At 39.9% G+C, this 22029-nt stretch overlaps 2 protein-coding genes and 1 long non-coding RNA gene across 3 annotated transcripts; 1 reads left to right on the top strand and 2 right to left on the bottom strand.

The window, feature by feature from the left end:
- Window positions 1–4063: 4063 nt before the first annotated feature.
- PPBP (pro-platelet basic protein) lies at window positions 4064–4987 on the bottom strand. The gene is made up of 3 exons (XM_004319598.3): window positions 4780–4987; window positions 4346–4481; window positions 4064–4219 (listed from the first exon to the last, which is right to left on the bottom strand). Exons 1-3 carry the CDS (start codon window positions 4898–4900, stop codon window positions 4117–4119), a joined length of 360 nt encoding a protein of 119 aa, XP_004319646.1. The 5' UTR covers window positions 4901–4987; the 3' UTR covers window positions 4064–4116.
- Window positions 4988–15370: 10383 nt separating this feature from the next.
- On the bottom strand, window positions 15371–17734 carry LOC101331371 (C-X-C motif chemokine 6-like). The gene is made up of 4 exons (XM_019932660.3): window positions 17450–17734; window positions 17157–17289; window positions 16961–17044; window positions 15371–16587 (listed from the first exon to the last, which is right to left on the bottom strand). Exons 1-4 carry the CDS (start codon window positions 17646–17648, stop codon window positions 16569–16571), a joined length of 435 nt encoding a protein of 144 aa, XP_019788219.1. The 5' UTR covers window positions 17649–17734; the 3' UTR covers window positions 15371–16568.
- Window positions 17735–17783: 49 nt separating this feature from the next.
- LOC141278796 (uncharacterized) lies at window positions 17784–21244 on the top strand. Its single transcript, XR_012332030.1, has 2 exons — window positions 17784–18013; window positions 20358–21244. It is a non-coding gene; the product is annotated as an uncharacterized lncRNA (long non-coding RNA).
- Window positions 21245–22029: the final 785 nt, after the last annotated feature.

Genomic DNA, 22029 nt, shown 5'->3' with positions numbered 1-22029 from the left:
TATATGTATATGTATAGCTGACTCACTTTGTTACAAAGCAGAAACTAACACACCACTGTAAAGCAATTATACTCCAACAAAGACGTTAAAAAAAAAAAAAAAGAACTGCTCCTTCACTTCTGCCTTTCTTGTTGATTACCACTGAGTGAGCTTGGCAGGTGCTTTTCTTCCAGATGTGCCGTTTGTCATTGTTTTCTGCTACTAAAGAGTTGAATTTGGTCTCCAGGTGATGACTTGGTTCCAAATTTCACGTGAATGTGGAAAGTTTCCTCAGTCTCTTGAATGGGATCCACCTGGCTCTACCAACCATCGTCCAATATACTCCAGGAAGCAAGCTCAGTTAGCCTCATCTATCCTCTTATTCTGAGAAAAATTGTAACAGTAATGTTTGGATGCACGCTTTCTATAGAGATTGCTACCTGGATGTTTCTCCATTCTGCTCAGGAAGAAGAGAGGTCAAGGAGAGTTTTCAGGCCATATCTCCCGGTGCCTGCTGCCACCTGGCCGGTACAAGTGACAGGGTGAGATGGGCTGCACCGTTGGCGGGAGTAGTGAAGCTCTCGGGAGGACACAGAGCACCTGGGAGTTGAGTGTGTAAAAGATGCAACAGAATCCTGCACAGAAAAGGTCCAGAGATCAATATAGACCATCTTCCCTTCCCTGAAAAAGAATGACTTTGGCTCTTGATCAGGGCAAAGCACGCCCTCATCTCAAAGCCAGAGGCTCCCTGTCACACTGATTAACAGTGGTGAGGGGCCTCAGGAGCCCACTGCATGGAACTAGCAGACCTCTTTTTTTTTTTTTTTTTTTTTTTTCGGTATGCGGGCCTCTCACCGCTGCGGCCTCTCCCACTGCGGAGCACAGGCTCCGGACCGGCAGGCTCAGCGGCCATGGCTCACGGGCCCAGCCACTCCGCGGCATGTGGGATCTTCCCGGACCGGGCCACGAACCCGTGTCCCCTGCATTGGCAGGCGGACCCCCAACCACTGCGCCACCAGGGAAGCCCTAGCAGACCTTTTAATGCTCAGCAGGACCAGATTTCTGCAGGGATATGGAATTTAGTTCCTGGGCCTGGAATGTGCTTTCTCTTACTCTCCCACCACCTGTCTTTTCAGCTGGCTAGTTCTACTCATATTTCTGGTGTCTGCTTAAATATCACCTCCCCACAGGGGCCTTCCCCGACAGCTAAAGCTACTTGTTTTCCCTGTTGTTGTCTTGTAACACCCACTGCTTCTCCTATGTCTCACAGCTCATACAAACACAAATATATGACATACACACACACATGCATATATATCTAAATGTGTTTAAAATGGTTTCTCTTCCTAAATGGAAAGCCCCGTGTGGTGAGATATAGTACTGTCTATCGCTATTCTAGCTCCCTGACAGGAACTCAGTATAAAGTACTACACTAGTGAAGATGATAAATGTTGAAAATGAGAACGATGAGGCTTTGACGTGTTCATGTGTCTGTTTCTTTGTGTAGTTGGAGCGTACCTCTATATGAACTTGTGGTCGTGATTATTTGTCAGCCTGTCTGCCTCTCCCACCAGACAGTACTCTCTTCAATGGCAAGTCTCTGTGACTTACAGTCTTTGAATATCCAGCATCCGTGCAATGGCTGGTACAGCATGTATAAGTCATACATGTGTATGGAACTGAAACTTGAGATCCCAAATTGGGTTAGCCCAGAGGGAATGGACAGGAGGGGTGGTTTGGCGTATGGATGGGCAACATACTGGATTTGTACAACCTTACCCCACAGATTTCAATATTTGCAGTATAAAGGAACCCAGGGAGTAGTGACAATTCATTCATTCTTTCTCTGCATCTAAATAGAATAATTCAATATGCGCACACAAAAGTAAGAGACATATGCATTATGCAGGAGGTATTAGCCTAGTGTAAAAACTGTGTCATGTCTCAAGAGGTGGCCCTGTTGGATTTCAGTAGGAAACCACTAGAGAAATGAACGAGATGCTGAGCTATTTTAAATTATTGGAGAAAAACTGATCACCACGACTGCAGTCACCATTTACTGCTTTATTTATTACATGTTTATTCGTGTATGTTATTTGTTAACTATTACTTAATAAAAGTATTTATTTTGTAGAGAAAGCGTCTAAGGCATTAAACCTATAATAGTGAGGAGAAAATAAAAGGAAACCTAATAATGCAGAGATTGTGAACTATGTGCTTAATACATGAGTGCTCCCCAAGGTCCATGTGCAGTTTGGGATAGATGAACTGATATCTTCTCCTATAACCATCATAGTATGTGCAGTATGCTATTTATGTATCAAGTCCTATTTTCCGTGTCAATAACATTATGTGATATATAATGTAATCTCTTAATTAGAGAAAGAAAAATCAAGCAAAGTGATATGGTATGTGGTTAAGAGCATAGTTTCAAATTGCCACTCTGTCACCTACTTAGTTATCTGATTCTGAGGCAAATTTCCTAATCTCTTTGAACTTCGTTTTTCTTCCCTATAACACTAATGGTAATAATAATAAATACTAACTAACATTGACATATGGGTTATTGTGTGACATTCATTATCTTCAGCACTTTGAATTTATTAACTGTTAATTTCACATCAACTCTATGAGATAAGCAATATTATTATGCCATTTTAGAGATGAAGAAACTTAGGCACAGAGAGGTTATGCAACCTGCCCAAATTTACACAGCTGGCAAGTGGTGGACTAAGTTACCCTCTCTTTAGAGGACGTGCTCTTAACCAGATCCTAGCTATCTTGTAAGAATTATTAAATTCTTTACAATTATTTAATTGTAATGCATGCAGAACAATTATTTTGTCTGGAATATTAATCTTATTATTAATATAACTCATAATATTAATAGTTATTAATAAAGTTTAGCTATTACTATAGTACATTAAAAATAGCACGTATCATCAGCTAGTGACTTTTGTTGGCCACATTGTTAAATACCAAAGTTTAAAAAAATAAAAACATAAGTCTTTTTTCCCTAATAATTCTGTTAAAAGTAATAATATATGACAACAAAGCAATAATAAATTTGCTTTTATATTAATATTTCTTTAAGAATAGCATGGGTGTAAATGAAAGAGATTAGACATTAAAGAAAGTTCTGTTGATTGTAAACTAACAGTTAGTAGCCTGGTAAAGCTTAAATTCTCTATCGTGTTTATTCGCAAGGCTGATTCTCATACTGAAATGGTTACCATCTAGATATTTAGTAAATGCAAATACGTACAAACATGTCAAGGTAAAACATTCAACACCAAGTAGAATCTGTGTTGTTATTATTATTATTGAAAATACTATCATAGATTATTAAAAATATATATGATATCATATACCATCACATATTTTTTGCTCTACTGGTATTAAATATATCCACTTTAAAGTCAATAACCACTGCTTACAAGATTCACATGCTACAGCTTTATTTTTAGGATTTGAAGGCTAAAATAAACATTAGAAAAATCTTTCAGAGAATGTTTTGAAACAAGACATCCTAGGACTAAGACAATGAAAAACACTATTAATATATAAAGTGCCTAAATATATTAATAAACATTTATTGAGCAAGTGTTCCATGCTGGGCCCTGTGTGGTTCCTAATATCACTGACCATTATGGAATCATCATGGGCACATCTAGTCTAAGAGTACAGAGGAGCAAGATAAGTTAACATGGCTGTATTTGGAAAGAAATTTTTAAAGAGGAAATGCAAAACACAGTACCACATTTAGCCAAGAGTTGGGGAGTAAACCATGTATTTTGAAACTAGCCTTGCTTACTTTCTTTTTTTATTAACTTTAAAATTTTTAAAGTTACTTTCCATTTACAGTTATTACAAAATATTGGCTCTATTCCCCCTGTTGTACAATGCATCCTTGAGCCTATCTTACACCCTAGCCATGCTTACTTTCATTTTCTCTCTGTCATCTATTAATCAGCCATCTCAGAACAAAATGTGACTTTTTGCGACAGAACGGAAAACACATCCAAAGCTTCATACGGTATGACTCGGTATCCTGGATAAATAAGAACTCTAGAAAGCCAAGACCTCAAACTTTTATCCTTCTTGGGAGATAAAATCGTTTGACAGAAAGCAAAAACATTAAGCAGCTGACCCACCATCTTCCAATATTTTCTGGACTATTTTCTTGATTCTGGGAGCTTCTGCGTCCAGACAGATTTTCTTCCCATTCTTCAACATTGCTCTGCAAGAGAGAATAGAATTATCCGAGAGCATCCTGGCACACTATCAGAAGGGATCCAACAGTGTCGGTAGGGACGGAGGTGAAGGGCTTCCCTAGTGAGGCGATACTGCAGAAGCAGAGACTTACATTACTTCGACTTTGGTGCAGTGGGGTCCTGCCCTGATCACTTCCAAACCTTGGATGTTACTGGGATGAATGCCAGAGGTGGTCTTCACACATGAGCAGCGAAGTTCAATGTACAGCCTTCTATCCATACTTTTAGCTAGGGTAGAAGGTGCGATTCTATGAGAGGTCATGATTATCTCAAGGATCTTCCCTATTGATGGGTACCTCTCTCACAAGGCCATTGCGAGTCTGATCGGTAAACCTTTAGTAAAGTACCCTAGCAGAATTCCTGGCACATGAGTGCATCGCCTCCATTTACAGTTATTCATATAATGCCTTTCTCTAGTCCCAGGAGCACCAGGACAGTCCATCCCCCAGATACAGCTGCAGCAGAAGCAGCCTCAGGTGCAGGGAAACAGAGACTCCACCTTCAGCTTTCCCTAAGTTTCTCTTACGTTCTCCAGTGGTGGAGGGAACCAGCGTGGTCAGGAGCAGTGACATCGGCAGCAACACCTGCAGGACAGGAAGTGGGATGGCCCTGGTACAGGAGGAGGTGGTGCTGCCCCTGAGGCTCATGGCAGAAAAGACTGAGTTAGAGCTGTTAGCCTGGGAGTCTGCAGCTAAGTCGCTTTCACAGTCTCCTGCTGTCTTTTATACACACTCCCTCAAGGCCAGTAAGGAGAAAAAGGATAGGGATGGGGGAAGTGAGGGTGTGTGGTAATATATGTGTAAGAGTGGTCAAGTTGTGCCCAACCCAGATAAATGCCAGGCGAGTCAAATTCCTGCTAAATTTCATTTTAAGCATCCCTGCACACTCTCACTCCCCCCTTCTCAATATCCATCTCCCTTACACATATTTAATACTGTACTTAGGAAGAACTAGACTGAAATATTACACATATTTTCTTTGTATAATTATGTAATATGCCCTGCCTTTCCTATAATGCAATTTAGAGGCCTTATAGACACTTTAGGTGTATCTGAAAGCATAAGTACGCGGCCCTCGAAACAGAGAGTTAACTTCCCTTTCCGGTTGCCAAGGAAAGCAGATGTTCCTATCTTGGTCGTTGATAAGTATTGGGATTCGTTTGGAGTATGTGGATAAAATAGGAGCCAATTACCATCAAAGTCTCACTTTGCATATTAGTTTATGGGCTTCTTTCTGTCTTCCAAATATATCATCTTTTGTAATTTTATCCAGAAACTAGAAGCAAACTCATCCTCCTTTCTGTTATAAAATAAACTACTTTTTTCTATCATCTGAGTATACACTAGAAAACAAGACCCAGCAGCTTTATTTTTTATTATTAATCTAGCTGAGAAATGTATAATACAATTCACTGTAAAAGATTCATAACCTGCAGATGCATGTGGGATAAAGCATGCAAGTTCCTCTTCATCATTACTCCACATTCCCGGTCTCCTATGGTAACCACCGGTAACAATTTGGCACTAGTTTTCTATTCTCTCTACATTTCTATATACACATATACATATACATAGAGCCACACACATAATATTGGGTAACTTTTTGGCCAACCCAATACATAGAGATAAACATATAGAGAGGTAGACATAGATTTTTTAAATATAAATGGGATTATTATATAGCTTTTGTCCTTCAAAAATATGTCTTCAGCATCCTTGCATGCTACCTCAGTGTCACTTTTCCCCATTCTTTTCAACGTCTGCATAACATTCTATAGCATGGGCTCTTGTTGTTCAACTTCTGTCCCATTGGTGACCTTGAAGGTGTTTCCATTTTTGAACTTTTATATGAACTGCAGTAACATCTTTATTCCTCAAGTCTCAGACACCAATTAAGGGTCTTGATCTCAAACCCCACACGACAAAGCCCCGCAGCTATGCAGAGATAGACCTGCACATCACATACTGGCTTGCATATGCTATTGTCTGGATCTCTGCCCCATCTATGAGACCTGCTTCCTCAACAGGACTGTACACTTTTTTTTTAAGGTTTTTAAAATAACGTTTATTTCTTAAAAGTTAACATGTGCATAATAGGAAACCGAAAAACACAAGAAGCAAAAATCAGTCGTCCATAATCACAAGCAGTTTACTGTTTGATGCATCCTTCTAAATCTCATTTGTGTATCTACACAACTAAGCATCCATGTATCTGAATTTATGTAATTCAGATTTTACAGTTATGTATCATGCTTTTTCCCACATCACGAACATTTACCATTTCAAAGTCCCACAGCTATATGAGTATTTTTATAACCAAGAATACACTACAGCAAGTCAATCTGGAAGGAAAAAAATATAATCCTGCCTTTCTTGGCAATAAAAATTTCATAAAAGACAAAAATGGCAACAGGCCTTTAGACAGATATTGGCAGACTTATGATTAAAATACTACATTCCCTTAATGTTAAATTCAAAATGAGACATAACACAACAGAGTACACAAAGCATAATGCTTCTAAGAGGATTCATTATCTGATCTAAACAATTAAAGTATTAGCAAGAAGGTATGTTTCCATTGACTCACTTAACAATATATTCCTATAGCACAGCCAAGAGATGCACACGCATCAATGGTTATCATCAAAATATAAATATGAACACATCCACATACATCCCTCCCTTTATACTTCCTTCTGCCCCTCTTCTGCCAACCTAATGAAAGAGTCCTGACGTATATTTCTGAGACAGTTTAACCATTCCATATCCAAGGTGCTGCTTTTTTAAAAAATCAATTATAACAAAGATATTTACAAATTGGTTAATTCACTAGCTCTATTTTTTTTTTTTTTTTTTTGCGGTATGCGGGCCTCTCACTGTTGTGGCCTCTTCTGTTGCGGAGCACAGGCTCCGGACGCGCAGGTTCAGCGGCCATGGCTCACGGGCCTAGCCGCTCCGTGGCGTGTGGGATCTTCCCGGACCGGGGCACGAACCCATGTACCCTGCATCGGCAGGCGGACTCTCAACCACTGCGCCACCGGGGAAGCCCACTAGCTCTACTTTTTATCCTACATCGTCACCTCTGATCATCTAAAAATCTTAGATGTTGCAAAGTAAAGAATGAACCTTGTCCACAATAAACATAGGTACTTTACAAAACTGCACATATAGCCTATGGTTATAACCTAAAACTGTCTTCTAGACATGGAGATATTAGCCAAGAGCCCTTCCTTTCACCCTTCCTCTTACCCTTCCACCAGCATTTCAACGACTAAGTACAGGACTACATCTAGCTCTAAGAAGTGGATTAACATAGACACTCCCAGAAGACACAACCCTTCCTAAAAAACAACAAAAGAGCATTTATAAAGGGATTATTTTACTACCTCTACTTTTAATATATTTGGGGCATTAGGACTTGTTTATTCTTTAATGCACAGCAATATTAACTGAAATGCACAAGTAGTACAATGGTTAGACAATCTGAACGTCTAGACTCATGGGCACAGAACCCCCCTCTACACTTTTGAATACAGAGGCATGTCCAAGGTTTCTTTGAAGGCCTCATGTATCCTATAATGTGTAAGGTAACACAATATACAGCAGGTCTTAGCTAAACAGTGTTAGTGAATAAATCAGTGAATATGTATCACTAAAGGAAAGTTTCGTTTTCATTTCTAATCAGTCACAATTCTCAAATTAGACTTCACATGGCCCAAAGTACCTGTGGTATAAAAAGGTGCTTTGGAAGGCTGGGCAAAAAGGATGAGGCCCCAGACACAGGTTGTCTTCCTCTTACAACTATGTCCAAATCTTACACAATATTCAAACTTCCCATTTTCTTATTTATTTATACCTTCAAAATTTTAGAAGAAACTCTTAAAATATTAAATGTATAAGATTACTTTTTATCAAAAGAATGACTGCAGTAAATGATTTCCAACTTGTAAAAAATTTTAAGCCAATTTCTCCTGTTGTTTAGCAGTTACTGACTATGCCTACTGAAGTTCTTATTTCCTGTTTTACAATGTATTCCATATTTTTCTCCAGCCCATTTGTTTTCTTCTTATAACTTACAGTCTAGCAGTAGAACATATTAAATTAACCTGATTTTCCACCTCTCCCAACCCCAAAATTCATAGTCTAGTAGGTAAGCTTAAGGAAAATCTTAAGCTGAAAAAACTTAGTATCCTTCTAAGAGTGACCATGTGAAGTGAATTATAGAAAGAATTTCAACAGGAAATAGAATCAGGAGAGCAAACTTCCTTCTGGTTCTTCCTGAGTGATGATGGTATAGCCTTTCCCCATTATTGTGATTAAACTATTGCTGATTCACAAATCAGATATGTTTGTATTCAACCATAAGCTCAAAACCATTTCCACAGCAAGATATAAAGTTTTTTGGCATTATTCATCGTATCATTCTTTTCCTGTCCATCCCACCTCTCCTCTCTGCAACACGTACTGTTTACTATATCTGTGAGTTTCAATGTACGCTTCCCCCTCCCCGACCCCCATACAAACACTATCCACATTTCCTTCCTGGTTCACTTACTAAGATTAGTCAAAAGTTCCTAATCCTTTTGGGGAAACTATATGGAAGTCTTCTGAGCTAAAGATGCTACTTGACTTAGTTGATACCAGGAAAGAGGTAGGCATGTAGCACAGGATCATCAACTCATTGTCTTAATCAACAAGTGTATTTTGTCACAAAAGACACATCGACAGCAAGGTTTGTGAGGAAGTATTAACACATTTCTTGAGTCACTAAAATTTCACAAGCCTATTAGCGTGTGAGGTAAATAACGTTTTGCCAGTTTTCATTTCTTCAATATGTATTAAGTATCTACTATGTGCCAGGCATTACAAAGTCTCTTTGCTGTGTGACTTAGTCATTTAACTACTTCTTTTTTAAAAGTGAGATCTCAAATATTTGTGCAAAGCAATGGGATATAAATACTAATTTGCTATTACTACTACTACTATTGCTAACTGCTATTACTGTCACATGCATGATTTTCTTGGCTTTCCATGAAGAGAAACATAATACTGACTTGAATAACCTGACTATACAGAAATGGGTAAAAAATATTTTAAAATCAGTTATTCAAGCAAAAGAAGTTACTTTATGCAAAGTTATTACTTCAGAGAATGCTAGAAAATTAGTGTCAGAGGCTCTTGGGTTTAAAAATAACTTGACAGCTTTTTATGACTCTTACTTTGTCACCCTGGGTTTTTTTTTTTTGTGGTAAGTTACTTTATCTCTTTTTCCTTTAAGTCATTGTCTTATAAATAGCAGTGTCATTCAGGAAACTAGCAAGTTTTCTAAGACTCAGAACAGAACTTATCTGTTAGCTATTTCAAAAGAAAATATCTAGAGACACTGGAGGAACATTAGCCTTTAAAATTAAAACATATATTAATTCTGCATTAATTAGAATGTTTTGAACTGACATCTCCTAAATATGAAGGGGATAAGCCACTGCCTACAAATTAGTAATAAAACAACCGGTACACTAGGGGCAGGACAGGAATAAAGATACAGATGTAGAGAATGGGCTTGAGGACACGGGAAGGGAGAAGGGTAAGCTGGGATGCAACGAGAGAGTGGCATGGACATATACACACTACCAAATGTAAAACAGATAGCTAGTGGGAAGCAGCCGCGTAGCACAGGGAGATGAGCTCGGTGCTTTGTGACCACCTAGAGGGTTAGGAGAGGGAGGGTGGGAGGGAGATGCAAGAGGGAGAGGATTTGGGGATATATGTATATGTATAACTGATTCACTTTGGTATAAAGCAGAAACTAACACACCATTGTAAAGCCATTATACTCCAATAAAGATGTTAAAACAACAACCAAAAAACCCAATGGGTACAGAAGATCCTAGAGATGATAAAATGGAGGGTCAGTTTGTTAAAGCGCTTTAATCAATAAATTGAAATACTAGCCAACAAAAGCTTTCCTATAAGTGCTGAAATCTAATATGTCTTCTGTATAACTCTGAGTGCCCAAGAATGATCCAGACCTCAAATACTCTGGCACTAATATAATTGAGGCTGTATCTTATCCAGGGGTGAGGCATGGTGTGGGGAGTGGAGGGAGAGGGGGGAAGGTGAAAGAGCTGATGGGGAAATATCTTCCTGGGTGCTGTTATACAGGAACAATGCAAAGTTGTGCAAGCCTGAGGATTTTTATTTTAATTATATTGATTGTTACTATTTGTTGAACATCAGATGCCTGACCATCCTTTTCTGATCCTCTTTTACTGCATAACAAGCCATCTCCAAACTTAGTGGCTTACGGCAAAGGTTTGTAATTTCTGATAACTCTGTGTGCTAATGAGGGGTTCTTCTGTTTTCATCTTGCCTGAGCTCACTTGAGTTGGTGTGGTCAGAGGGCAACTGGAATGGCTGAAAAGTCCAAACTGGCCTCTTTCACGTGGGAGGTGTTTCGTGCTGGCTACTGGCTGAGATTTTTGCTGGGACACCTTGGTCCTCCTGTTCGTCCTCCTCTTTTAAGTAGTATCGTTACATTTGTCATGAATAAATGAAGAAGGAGGAAGGAAGGGAGCAGGAGAGAGAGAAAGAGAGAGAGAGAAGGAAGAGGAGAGTAGGAAAGAGAGAAAAAGACAATGAAAGACAAGAGCCTTCCTCCCTCCTCCCTTCCCATCCCGTTTCCTTTCTTCTCCTCCTCCTGCTCTGTCCCTCTCCTCCCCTCCTCGCCCCTCCCCAGCCCCAGAAACCATGATGCACCTCCAGGATGCCCTTTCAGGATCCTCTGGAGGGTGCACCACAGCTTTCTTCCTTTGCTGGGAAAGATGGCAGCAGATCACGCAGAACAAACGTCCCCCCTGGGCACAGCTCACCGCCTGAGGGCGCTGTCTCACCCAAAGCTATGCCCACTCCCCAGGGGTAGCCCACATCTAATGGCTGGTCAATGGGCAGATTCAGAGGTCTGCATCCTTGCCAAAATTCAGAATAACTCTGCAAAGCCAGGCCAGCTCCAGAGCTTCTCACAGGGCCACCCGAATCTTCTGTCACACAGCAGCTCTTCCTTTGCCCACTGCTGCTTGCTTACTTCCTGACAGATGTTAATTTTTAGAGCATTCCTCAAATTTCCTGCATGCAAATCTCCTCTCAGAGTTTGATTCTAGGCAATGCCACCTAAGACACTATTGCTGTCTCCCTCTCTCTCTCAAAATATCTAGTTCCTTTTCATTCAGCTTTCAAGAAAAGCTTTGTCAGAGAAAACTTTGAGTGTATTTGCTGCCAAAAGACCTTACCTTAGGTTGAAAGCTTCTCATCTTTGTAATCGCCGTAACATAAGGATCCTGCACGAGGTCCAGTATGAAACAAGATTACCAATAAATGTCTGACATACCGATATTTGATGGATTAATGTTTATAAGAAGGGAAATACATCATACATCTTTATATTGTTGCCACATAACTGACAGAAAATATATAGAGAATATGAATGCATTGTTTCCAGAAGCTTCCTGAAAAAGACTGGTGGAAAAAAAAAGATTTCTTAGAAGCACTAAAAATTAATCATTCACACATAGGTATAAAGAATGGTAATACATATGAGAAAAATTAAGGGTGCTCAAATGATTGAACCCTCAGTTTTCTCATTTAAAGAGGAGCTTGAATTAGGAGGCTTGAGAAAGGAACTAACATTTATCAAGAAACTACTTTGTTCCAGGTTAGTCTTTATTGCCTGAGAGATAGATATTATTGTACTGCTCTTACAGATGAGAAAACTGAGGGATGGAGAGGCTAAATAAATTGCCAAAGTCACGTAGCTAAAAATACTCAAAACTAGACTTGAAATGCAACTGCTTTGACTCGCACTTCACCACAAACTACAAAGAACTATCACTGGCCTCTCTTGCTGGAAGTGAATCAAATCAACTATTTTTCTCTTTGTTCAACCCAAGAGGTGAGTCCGAAATAATCATCACACTTTTATGTGGTAGTGGAAACACATCCATTAAGAACACGGATTTTTCAGAGGGCAGGGGATGTTCTTGCAATTTCTCAATATTTAAGAAATTGGACTCTAGACTTGGTGGAAACAAAGTTTTACACCTAAACTCTATGTCTTGCTATGTCATTATTTCACTTTACGTATTTGAAGTATGAACAATCTTTGTCGGGAATATAATATTAATTTTGCTGACTAAAAGCCACTGAGGACCATCAGCCAAAATCAGAATCATGTGCACTGATGGTTCTTAGTAGTCAGGGAGGCAAATCGAAATCCCCAGGCTCTTCCTCTGTCTGGTAAATTTCTCAATTTGTAACATCCAGGAAGGACTTTTGAAGTTATGAACAACCTGAGAATTACCCACAGCAACTCTTTTCCTCATGCAAGGATTAAAACTATGATAGAAAAACAAAGCCACTAGTCATATTTTATCATAGATCCTGTCATATCTTCAGGAACTGAAGGATTATGTAAATGTGTCACACCCGGAGGCAAACAAGAAAGTCTGGTAGAATGAAGGGCATCGATTGCACATTGAAAATTGTTTGAATTGGGGGAGAAGCATAGAGTAAATTTTAGCTGAGCGTTTGTTCAATTCCCAGTGATTTCATATATGAGAATGAATTTCAGAGGGATAACAGAGTGAATATAGTATTTAGGAATTTAGAGGAGGAAAATAGAAGGTATATCCTTAGAAGATGTTCATTAGATTAGTTTCCCTCGGATATGTTAGTCTTTGAGTTTGCTACTCGCAGGATCAATAGTAACAGCAGGATTGGTGAGTAGTAGCTGTCACTGAGGTTCTTGTATAGGTTATACTTTGGTAATATACTGTGATCTATTTTATTTGTAGAACAGCCAATTATGACACGAGCATGACAAATACGATTTCAAGAATATTACAATAAGGTCTTATTCTATGATCTATAAACAAACTAAACTTACTAATCTTGCTTCTGGGAAAAACAGACATTTTGAATTATGATAAAGAAGTAATCAGTAATGTTTATTTCTTCACATGTTTTGTCCATCCCAAAGGCATTTAATACGCTTTCATTTGTTATTATCAGGCACTTACTCAATGAGTATTTTGGGGCTCATACAATAAATCAGGGATTGTTTAAAACACTGAAATTTATAATTCAAACATTTATAGTAACTGGTTTGTTTTTTTAGGATTAGTGTATAACTTATGGGTTCAAAGGGAAAAAATGCTATTTGAGAGAGCAATAAAGTACCATAGAAGTTTAAAATTTTTTTTTTAATTTGAGGTATTTTATGATTTTTTATATTGTTGAAAAAATTGTCAGCAAACTCATCTCTTTGAATCTACTCTAGGTTTTTTCATATCTTTGTATCTCTGTTTCTCTCACACATACATTCTCTCTCTATTACGTAGATATATTAATGTGTAATAATAGAACATTTATTAATCTAATTGATATTTGATATATATGGAAAGAGATGAAAAGATATAGAATAGCTTAGGTTAGATATAGATATGTTAATAATATATTAGCATATATTAATAAATACAAATACATGTTAATATAAGCATATATAACAATTAATCCAATTGGGGGATGCATGTATGTATACTAATTGGATTAGTCTCTTTCCTTTTGTTTTCTTGCTCTTCCTCAGAATGAGCTATTCCCATGAAATTGGTATTTTAATACCAGAGAGACAGTGGGAATTGTTTAGATCACTTATCTTTTAAAGCACATACTATGTGCTAGGACTGTCCTAGGAACTGAGGTGAACATCATAAACATAGCCCTGCCCTCATGGAGCTTACAGTGAAGGTGGAACAGACACTAAATAAATGACCACATGTACATAGTCTCTATAGGCTCTACAGTCATGTTGGTGACAAAATGTTGTGAAGGGAAAGAATAAAATTCTATGACAGGATATAAAAGGGACTTTAATCTAGTGGGGGGAAGGGTCAGAGAGGCCATGAGTGACATGTAAACTGGCCTTGAAGGAAGGACGGGAGTTAGTCAGGTGAAAGTGAGGGGTCAGTGTTATAGGCTGAAGGGACTGCACATACCAGAGCTCTTGTTGGATTGCTTGTAGGCAAGAAAGAGAAAAGAGGGTAAAGGAATTAAACTTTATTCAGCACCTACCATGAGCCAGGTGACTGATTTTAGGGCACTATCTGACAACCTGAGTTTCAGGAAAACTTATTAATTCATTAAAGTTAATCTGTATCAGGTATTGGGGATGCGGAGATGAACGAAATATGGCAGATGCTCTGGGAGAACTCTAAGTAGAGCAGGGTAAAAACCCTTATAAGCAAGTAAAAGTAATGCAATGTTGGCTATTCACATAAATTCAGATATTTAGAAGATACTATGGGAACATCAAAATGGAAACCACGAGTTCTGCTGGGAATGCCAAGGAAAACTTCATGAGGGAGGTGTTGATTGAACTGAGCTCTGAAGGATGAATAAGCTTCCTCCTATAGACGGAAAATGGGAAGGGCCTTCCCGGTAGAGGCCCTACCAAATGCAAAGGCCTGGACCTGGAAAGAACTTGCCCTGTAAGGGAACTGAATTCTTGACTGCAAAGATGCTAGGGGAAAATGCAGTTGAAGTAATAATCAGGAGTCATGAAACAGAACTTAATTTGTCATACTTTGTAACTTGTATTTCATGTCTAGGAAACAGGCAGCAGTAAAGGATTTAAGGTAAGGAAGGCTTATCTATTTGTGTTTTCTAAAGAACCCAGACATTGTTGGTGCTGTGAATGAGGAACTGGAAGGAGAGTGAGCTTGGAAATAGGTTGAACTAACGCAAGGACATTGGGAAATGAGGGTCCTCTCTGCTAGCCAAAGAGGAGAGTGGTTAATTTTTACAATAATGTAGAATTAAAGAGGAATGACATTTTTGTAACAGTACAATAAAGAAGAAAGAACTTGGGCTTCCCTGGTGGTGCAGTGGTTGAGAGTCCGCCTGCCGGTGCAGGGGACACCGGTTCGTGCCCCGGTCCGGGAAGATCCCACATGCCGCGGAGCGGCTGGGCCCGTGAGCCATGGCCGCTGAGCCTGCGCATCCGGAGCCTGTGCTCCGCAACGGAGAGGCCACAACAGTGAGAGGCCCGCGTACAAGAAAGAACTTCAGTAAATTTTTAAAATCTTTTATTGTTTTTCCCAGAGAACAAAGGAAGTACCATAAACCATTAAGACCACATTTAACAAGTGCAATTTTAACATAGTAAATGTGATCCATATGTAATTCTTTGTAACAAAATGGTCAAAACCTTTAAAAGATACAGTATAAGCATCTGCAAATCTTAGCAGGGCAGTGCATTTTTTTTTTTTTAACTTCATGATGAGTTTATATTCAAAGAGCTCAAATATGTTTTCAGAACTTTCAAAGTATAAATCATTGTTAAGTTTGCCTTTACTCTTTCTTTTTTTAACATCTTTATTGGAGTATAATTGCTTTACAATGTGTCTTTACTTTTAAGAAACTAAAAGGATGTATTTTTATAAAAACTAGAAATAAGGAATTTCCCTAGTTCCTAGCTTCTTCATCAATCCAAAACATATACTTAGAAATATAATACTATAGATATAATACTCCTAATAAACTGGATAATAAATACCATAAAAATCAAAAGTTTAATGAGTAAGTCATGACATTATGCCATACTAGGAAGACATCAAATATCTAAATGTATAGGAAAAGAATATATTAGTCCTTAGAACTCATACATTTAGGAATTCTAAATAAGGAAATATATTCCACACAGATAACTATATAATATATCCAGATTTCTAATGCAATGTAACTTAACTAGCTAACCAGGGTCAAGAGTAAGAAAATTCTCTAACATATTCCTCAAGAAACAATACTAAAGTAGTTCCTATTTCATGAAAGGGTGAGAATAACAGTTTATCTCCGTATACAGCATTCTAATGAAATATCATTCACACATTAAAGACACAGCTTTTTCCATAGCACTATAAGAACTATATTGTAGAAATACAATAGCCACCTTGAAAGATTAACAACCAATGATTCCTGATTCACAATTTAGTTAATTGCCAAAGATTTCAGTAGCATAGCAGATAAAATAACAGCAAATAAGGAGCAGGAGATACCACGCTAAACACGCCATAAACTGAGCAGAAAGCTGCAGGGACAAACATAGTTTCCCTCCTCTCATCTCTCTCTTATAGTGGGGAATTCATACAGAAACCTAACTCACTGGAGAAAATTAGCCCTTGCTTCTTGTCTTCACTGGGTCCAGAGATCCCCAGAAAACTCTTCTGCTGAAGAACTGGGCAATTTTTCCAATGCACAGTCCTTTCTCTTAATTTTTCTTGTTTCCACTGTTGGGAAAAGAATGACATCAGTATAACCAAATTTCCACACACCTGTCTACCCCAACTTGTTTTCAAAACACAGTTGAGGATCAATAAAAAGCAAAGGGTGGGCTCAAGATCTCTAGTAACAACAACAACAACAAATACATCTCAGCGGTGAGTTCTGTGTAACCTCCTAGGCAATTACACATGACATTTGTGATAAGGGTTTTCCCAGGACATTCTAGAACAACTTTCGCCCCTTCTCCCGAACATCCTTTTTTTTTTTCTAAGCGTGGTCTGGAATGTGGTTGCCAAATCCCACGCGGAGAATAAGGACTTTGAGAAGTCCGCACTCCAAGAGACATTCAGAAATCAAAAAGATCAAGGTGACAGGTACCTGTCCAACATTTTCTGGATGATCTTCTTGATCAGAGGAGCTTCTGGGTCCAGACAGACTTCCTTTTTGTTCTTCAAGGTGGCTCTGCAGAGAGAAAAGGAGGATGCGCCCATGAGCTGCGGGGGCTGAAGTCAGGGCTGGGGAGACATCCCTCTTGCCAAGGTCACAGTGGACAGCGCCGCGCAGGAGGACTTACACCACTTCCACCTTGGAGCACTGCGGTCCTGGGGCGATCACCTTCAGATTACTGACCATTTTGGGATGAATCCCCGGTGTGGTGGTTAAGCACATGCAACGCAGCTCTCTCACTATGACCGCGACAGGACCCGCTGGGGTAGAAAGAGAGACACGGTTATGGGCAGGTTGCTGGGAGATCTCTTCCCCAGCCAGTCCGACCTGGACATTTCCCCACGCCCAGGGCGTCGCGGCCGCCTGGCAGGCGGGGCCACTCCGCCTGCCCGGTGCGTCCGGCTGGCTGTGAGCTCTCACCGCTGGCGAGGGGCCCTGGCGGCGTCAGCAGCAGCAGCGCGAGCAGCAAGCACAGTGAGCCCGAAGGGCCGGGGATGCGGGCGGCGTGGCTGGACAGGAGTCTCATAGTGGCGAAGAGACTCAGCGAGAGGGGTTCAGGAGGGAGAAGGGGTGGGATTTGAAGCTCTAGAGCACCGTGACTTCTTCGGGTCCTCCGCATCCCTTTTATCTGCACTCTCTCCCTCCCGGCAGGAAATTCAATCTTTGGGATGCCTGGGAAATCCCCCGGACTGAGGCGGGGCGGGGTAAAGGGGGCCGAGTGGAGCGGGGTTAGTCAGTGGGGTTTGGGGAGGGCGGCTGGGAGCCGCCGACTGCACCCATTCCGCGATGGACGAGTCAGCTCGCCCCGCGGTGGATGGAGTTCTGCGCTGCTCCCGCTGGAAGTGAGAAGCAGTCCTGCGGAGACTTCATCCTCGGGGCCAGCCTGGGCTAGCGAAAGCCAGCTTCTCCTGGGGCACAGAATCTTCTCAGAGATGCCCGTCGTCTCCATCTAAACAGGAAGACTGGGAACAAAGTAGCCCGGAGGTTTGACTTAAAAAGATTTCTGAAATTCCTTTCTAATTCTTATTACTATTATTATTCAGGAAATGTAAGCCATGATTAAAACTGTGCCAAACTGCAAGACGTTACACTCCTGCTTGCAGGCAGACCATTCTAGGTTCTTCAAATTAGTTTATAATTCTCTGGTCTTCAGCCAGCGTTAGAAGCCAAGATAATACGATGAAAGTACCTCTACTCCCACTTGAAGTCAGTGGGAGGACCAGGCTCCAAAATCAAGTCTACTTACTGGAAATCCTATACTTAGTTTTGCAAACATGAGTGTCAAGGTGGTTTAACAAAAATCTTCAAAAATCACCCAGCAAATTGCCCTGGGAAATGATGCCTTGTTTTGCACAGATCAATACACTATGGAAGTGGAAGATGTATGGTCTTGTTTGGGGGTGGAATGGGGAGGGGTGAGTGCAGACTAAAGCAATGCCACAGAGCCCAGCCTCTTAGCTATGGCTCCAGACCTTCCTAACTCCACGTGTAATTGACCCAAGTTGGAGAAGCTGTGGGGTCTGATGAGTTTAAGTGACTCATCTGGAAGTTTGGTTCTAGGGATCTGAATCAATTTGGCAGCAAGACAGCACCCACTCTGGCTTCGTTCAAACAACTTCATGGGAGGGAAGGGTGACTCACCCACACACATAGGCTTCTGGAACCATCCAACTTCTTGCTCAGTGGTGTGGCCAAGCCTGCTTCCACAGTACTCTTCTAGTCAGAGTGAGCCCACAGCTGCGCCCTGAACCCGAGGTGTGAGGTAGCTTCCAGCTTCCTCTCTCTCTCTCCTCTGTGGAAGCAGTTAGCACTGTGAAGTTTTAACGGCTGGGTCTTTCACATGTCTAACTCCATGGCAGGTGTGGCAATGATGTTGGAATGGCATGTAGGCTTTTTTTTCATGGAAATCTAACTAGATCCTATTCTGGATTGTTCTCAAGACTGTTTTCCTCACATTTGGCCAGCCAAGGCAATCGGTAAACATGATGGCAATTAGAAACCAGTCATGGAACACAATTCTTTTCCTTGTCTCTCGTGACCGTGGAACCTTTTCTTAACTCCTTCACACATCTTCCTTGGCAGGACATCGCCTCCACTGGTGAGCAAGAAGGAGGTGTCATAGACCTTTAGAACTTTTAGTCCAGAAGAAAACTTTAGAGATCCCCTAGTTGAAGAGGGCTGAGAGGTTTGGCCTCACTTTGTGGGAAGTTAAATGGGAAGTTCTCTATCCTGCACAGCTTCCTGATCCCATCAGCGTAATAATCCTTCATCCTTCTGAGAAGTGGTGATCTGGGAAAATAGCCTTCAGATTATTATTCTATATTGCCTTTTTAGATATTCGACTGTATCGAAAGACAAAAGCCTCACTGATGTGGATAAGATAAAATTTCAAAAATGTAACTAAAAGTCTTGGGCAATTATATTCAATTTAACCACAGGGAATAAGCCATAGTATAAGATTTTGTGGGGGGAAAAGTGTGTCATGACTCAAGTAGGTTATTGACTTTTTATAAGTGTGTATGTGTATTATGTGTGTGATTGTGTGTATGTGTGTTTAGGTTCCAAATAAGCTGTTTTAAATATAAAGGAACTTATGAATTAGTTTTGGCACCCAATGGTAAGATCATAGAAGGGTCATGAGACGTGACTTCCAGTTCTTCTGGACACTCTCCTTACAGATGTGCATGCTTCACCTGGTTTGTACCCAGAATCAACTTACCATAGGTTGTTTACAGAATATAAGGCAAAAATAAATATTTCTACATCTGGCAAGCAAGTAATAGGAAGTCCCCCCTAGAAATTAGCTGTTGGGCTGCCCAACCTAATCAGGAGGCAGCAGGTAACTTAATCTGAGTTCTGATTGAAATCATTTGGGTGCATTGCCCATGTCTGGTTCCTGTCTAGGCATCCCTGATGTAGACCTTGTGCAAAGACAGATAGGAATGTGGATGGTCCGAAGACTCCCTCCAGTTGACAATGACACCAACTAGGAGGCAGAGCTCTTCAAAAGTAATTGCTTCTTTATTGCAAGTCTAAAGGGAAGCCATTTGCCCTGCCTGCACTGTGTACAGGTAGTATAGAAAGGCACTGTGTTATTTTTGTCCCAGAGTATAACAAAACAATCCACAAAATGACATCCTGATAGCCTGAAAAGTTGACTGTCAAAAGCAACTCAATTTTAGTCATAATACCACAGAGTAATGTAAGAAGAATTAAAACATTCTTGATGGTTTGCAGCTCTGAAAACACTTTCATGTTCATGATGTTTTGAGCCTCATATTGATTCTTTGAGGCAGGTAAGAAACATTTTCCTCTTCTCACTTTTCAGCTTGGGAAAGAAAGGCCAGAGAAAGAGTTAAGAAGCAGAAAATCCAGGATTGGAAGTCAAGCACTGGAGAATCCACCCCAAGAAAATTTTAATGGTTTCCAGATTACAAACCGCTTTCTTCACAGTACTGGCAAATACCCCATGGCTCTCCACATCTGGTTAACTTTACTTTACCACTTTACTTTATTGCCCAATAATCATATGATAAAGTGTTGAAATCCACAGTCTATCTACTCCTGGACTTTGAGGTCACAATGATGTCAAACATCCAAGAGGCTTTCAGGTTAACGAGCCTAGTACTGTCACCTGCTTTCTAAGTCCTTCTCTTTCTTCAAAACCAAAGTCTTGTCTTCTCTGAGAAGGTTTATTCTGACAAAGCCAACTGAAATGAATTCCTTCCGCTTTTAGTCCTTGAACAATCAATGTACTTGTAAAAACTCTCTCCTAAGACAGAGTTGATTATTAATTACTCCATAACTTTTGTTTTGTCTATCCCAAGTTAACCATAAACTTTAAAATCAGCACTGGGGATTTCCCTGGTTGTGCTGTGGTTAAGAATCCACCTGCCAATGCAGGGGCACGGGCTGGAGCCCTGGTCAGGGAAGATCCCACATGCTGCGGAGCAACTAAGCCCATGCACCACAACTACTGAGCCTGCACTCTGCAGCCCGTGAGCCACAACTACTGAAGCCCACTCCCATAGAGCCCATGCTCCACAACAAGAGAAGCCACTGCAATGAGAAGCGCGCACACCGCTATGAAGAGTAGCCCCTACTCGCCACAAGTAGAGGAAGCCCATGCACAGCAATGAAGACCCAACTCAGCCAAAAATAAATAAATTAAATAAATAAATTTATAGATAAATAAAAAAATAAACAAAATCAGCACTGATGTCTTATATTTCTCACTTGACCTCCCATAAGTTTCAAGTTCAGTAGCAAGCAGTTCATGAACATTTGATGACAAATAATGTTAACTTTTAAATTTTGTAGTGTACTTTAAAGTGCAAGTGGATCTTAAAGTTAAGGAGGAAAGAATAGGGTGGTTTACTGTCATTAATCATTTGAACTTATCTATTTTGAATTGGCTTTCCCAATGTTGAAAATTTTTTCTTGACTATTCTTAGGGACTGTTCAGATGATATTTTCAGTCTTTGGAATCTGAACCATTCAAAAGAATGTTCAGAAACCAGCAAGATATTTGATATTGAAAGAAAAACTATATACGACTAAGGTATCAACCAAAATACATGTTTTATGTGACTTAGAGATTGTTGGAGATAAGTGATAAGGGAAAATTCTGATTAGGTTATACTGTGTTGAATGGTAACAGTGTGGGAATGTTATTCTAAATTGATCTCTTCCAACAAATCAGAGAGGCCTTTAGTGATGTGATTTAGTATATGACTTAGGCCTTTTCAAATATTTTTCTAAGTTTCTATTTTCTCTTATATCCACTACTCTTTATATTACCTTTAAGAAATGCTGTATATTGCAGTAAGAAAAGATGTGGACATATCATTATCAGGTTAAGCACATCAAAGATATCAGTATAAGAGTTTATCAATCAATAAGAGTTTAAGTGGAAAATAGAGTTACTTGCTTGCATGCAAAAGAAAAGGAAAAGGCCAGTTACTTTTGGCTTAACTTTGCAATATCAATGCAGTCTGTCT

Source organism: Tursiops truncatus, chromosome 5 (assembly GCF_011762595.2).
Source record: "Tursiops truncatus isolate mTurTru1 chromosome 5, mTurTru1.mat.Y, whole genome shotgun sequence".
Lineage (NCBI taxonomy): Eukaryota > Metazoa > Chordata > Mammalia > Artiodactyla > Delphinidae > Tursiops > Tursiops truncatus.
This window is presented reverse-complemented; position numbering and strand designations above follow the sequence as displayed.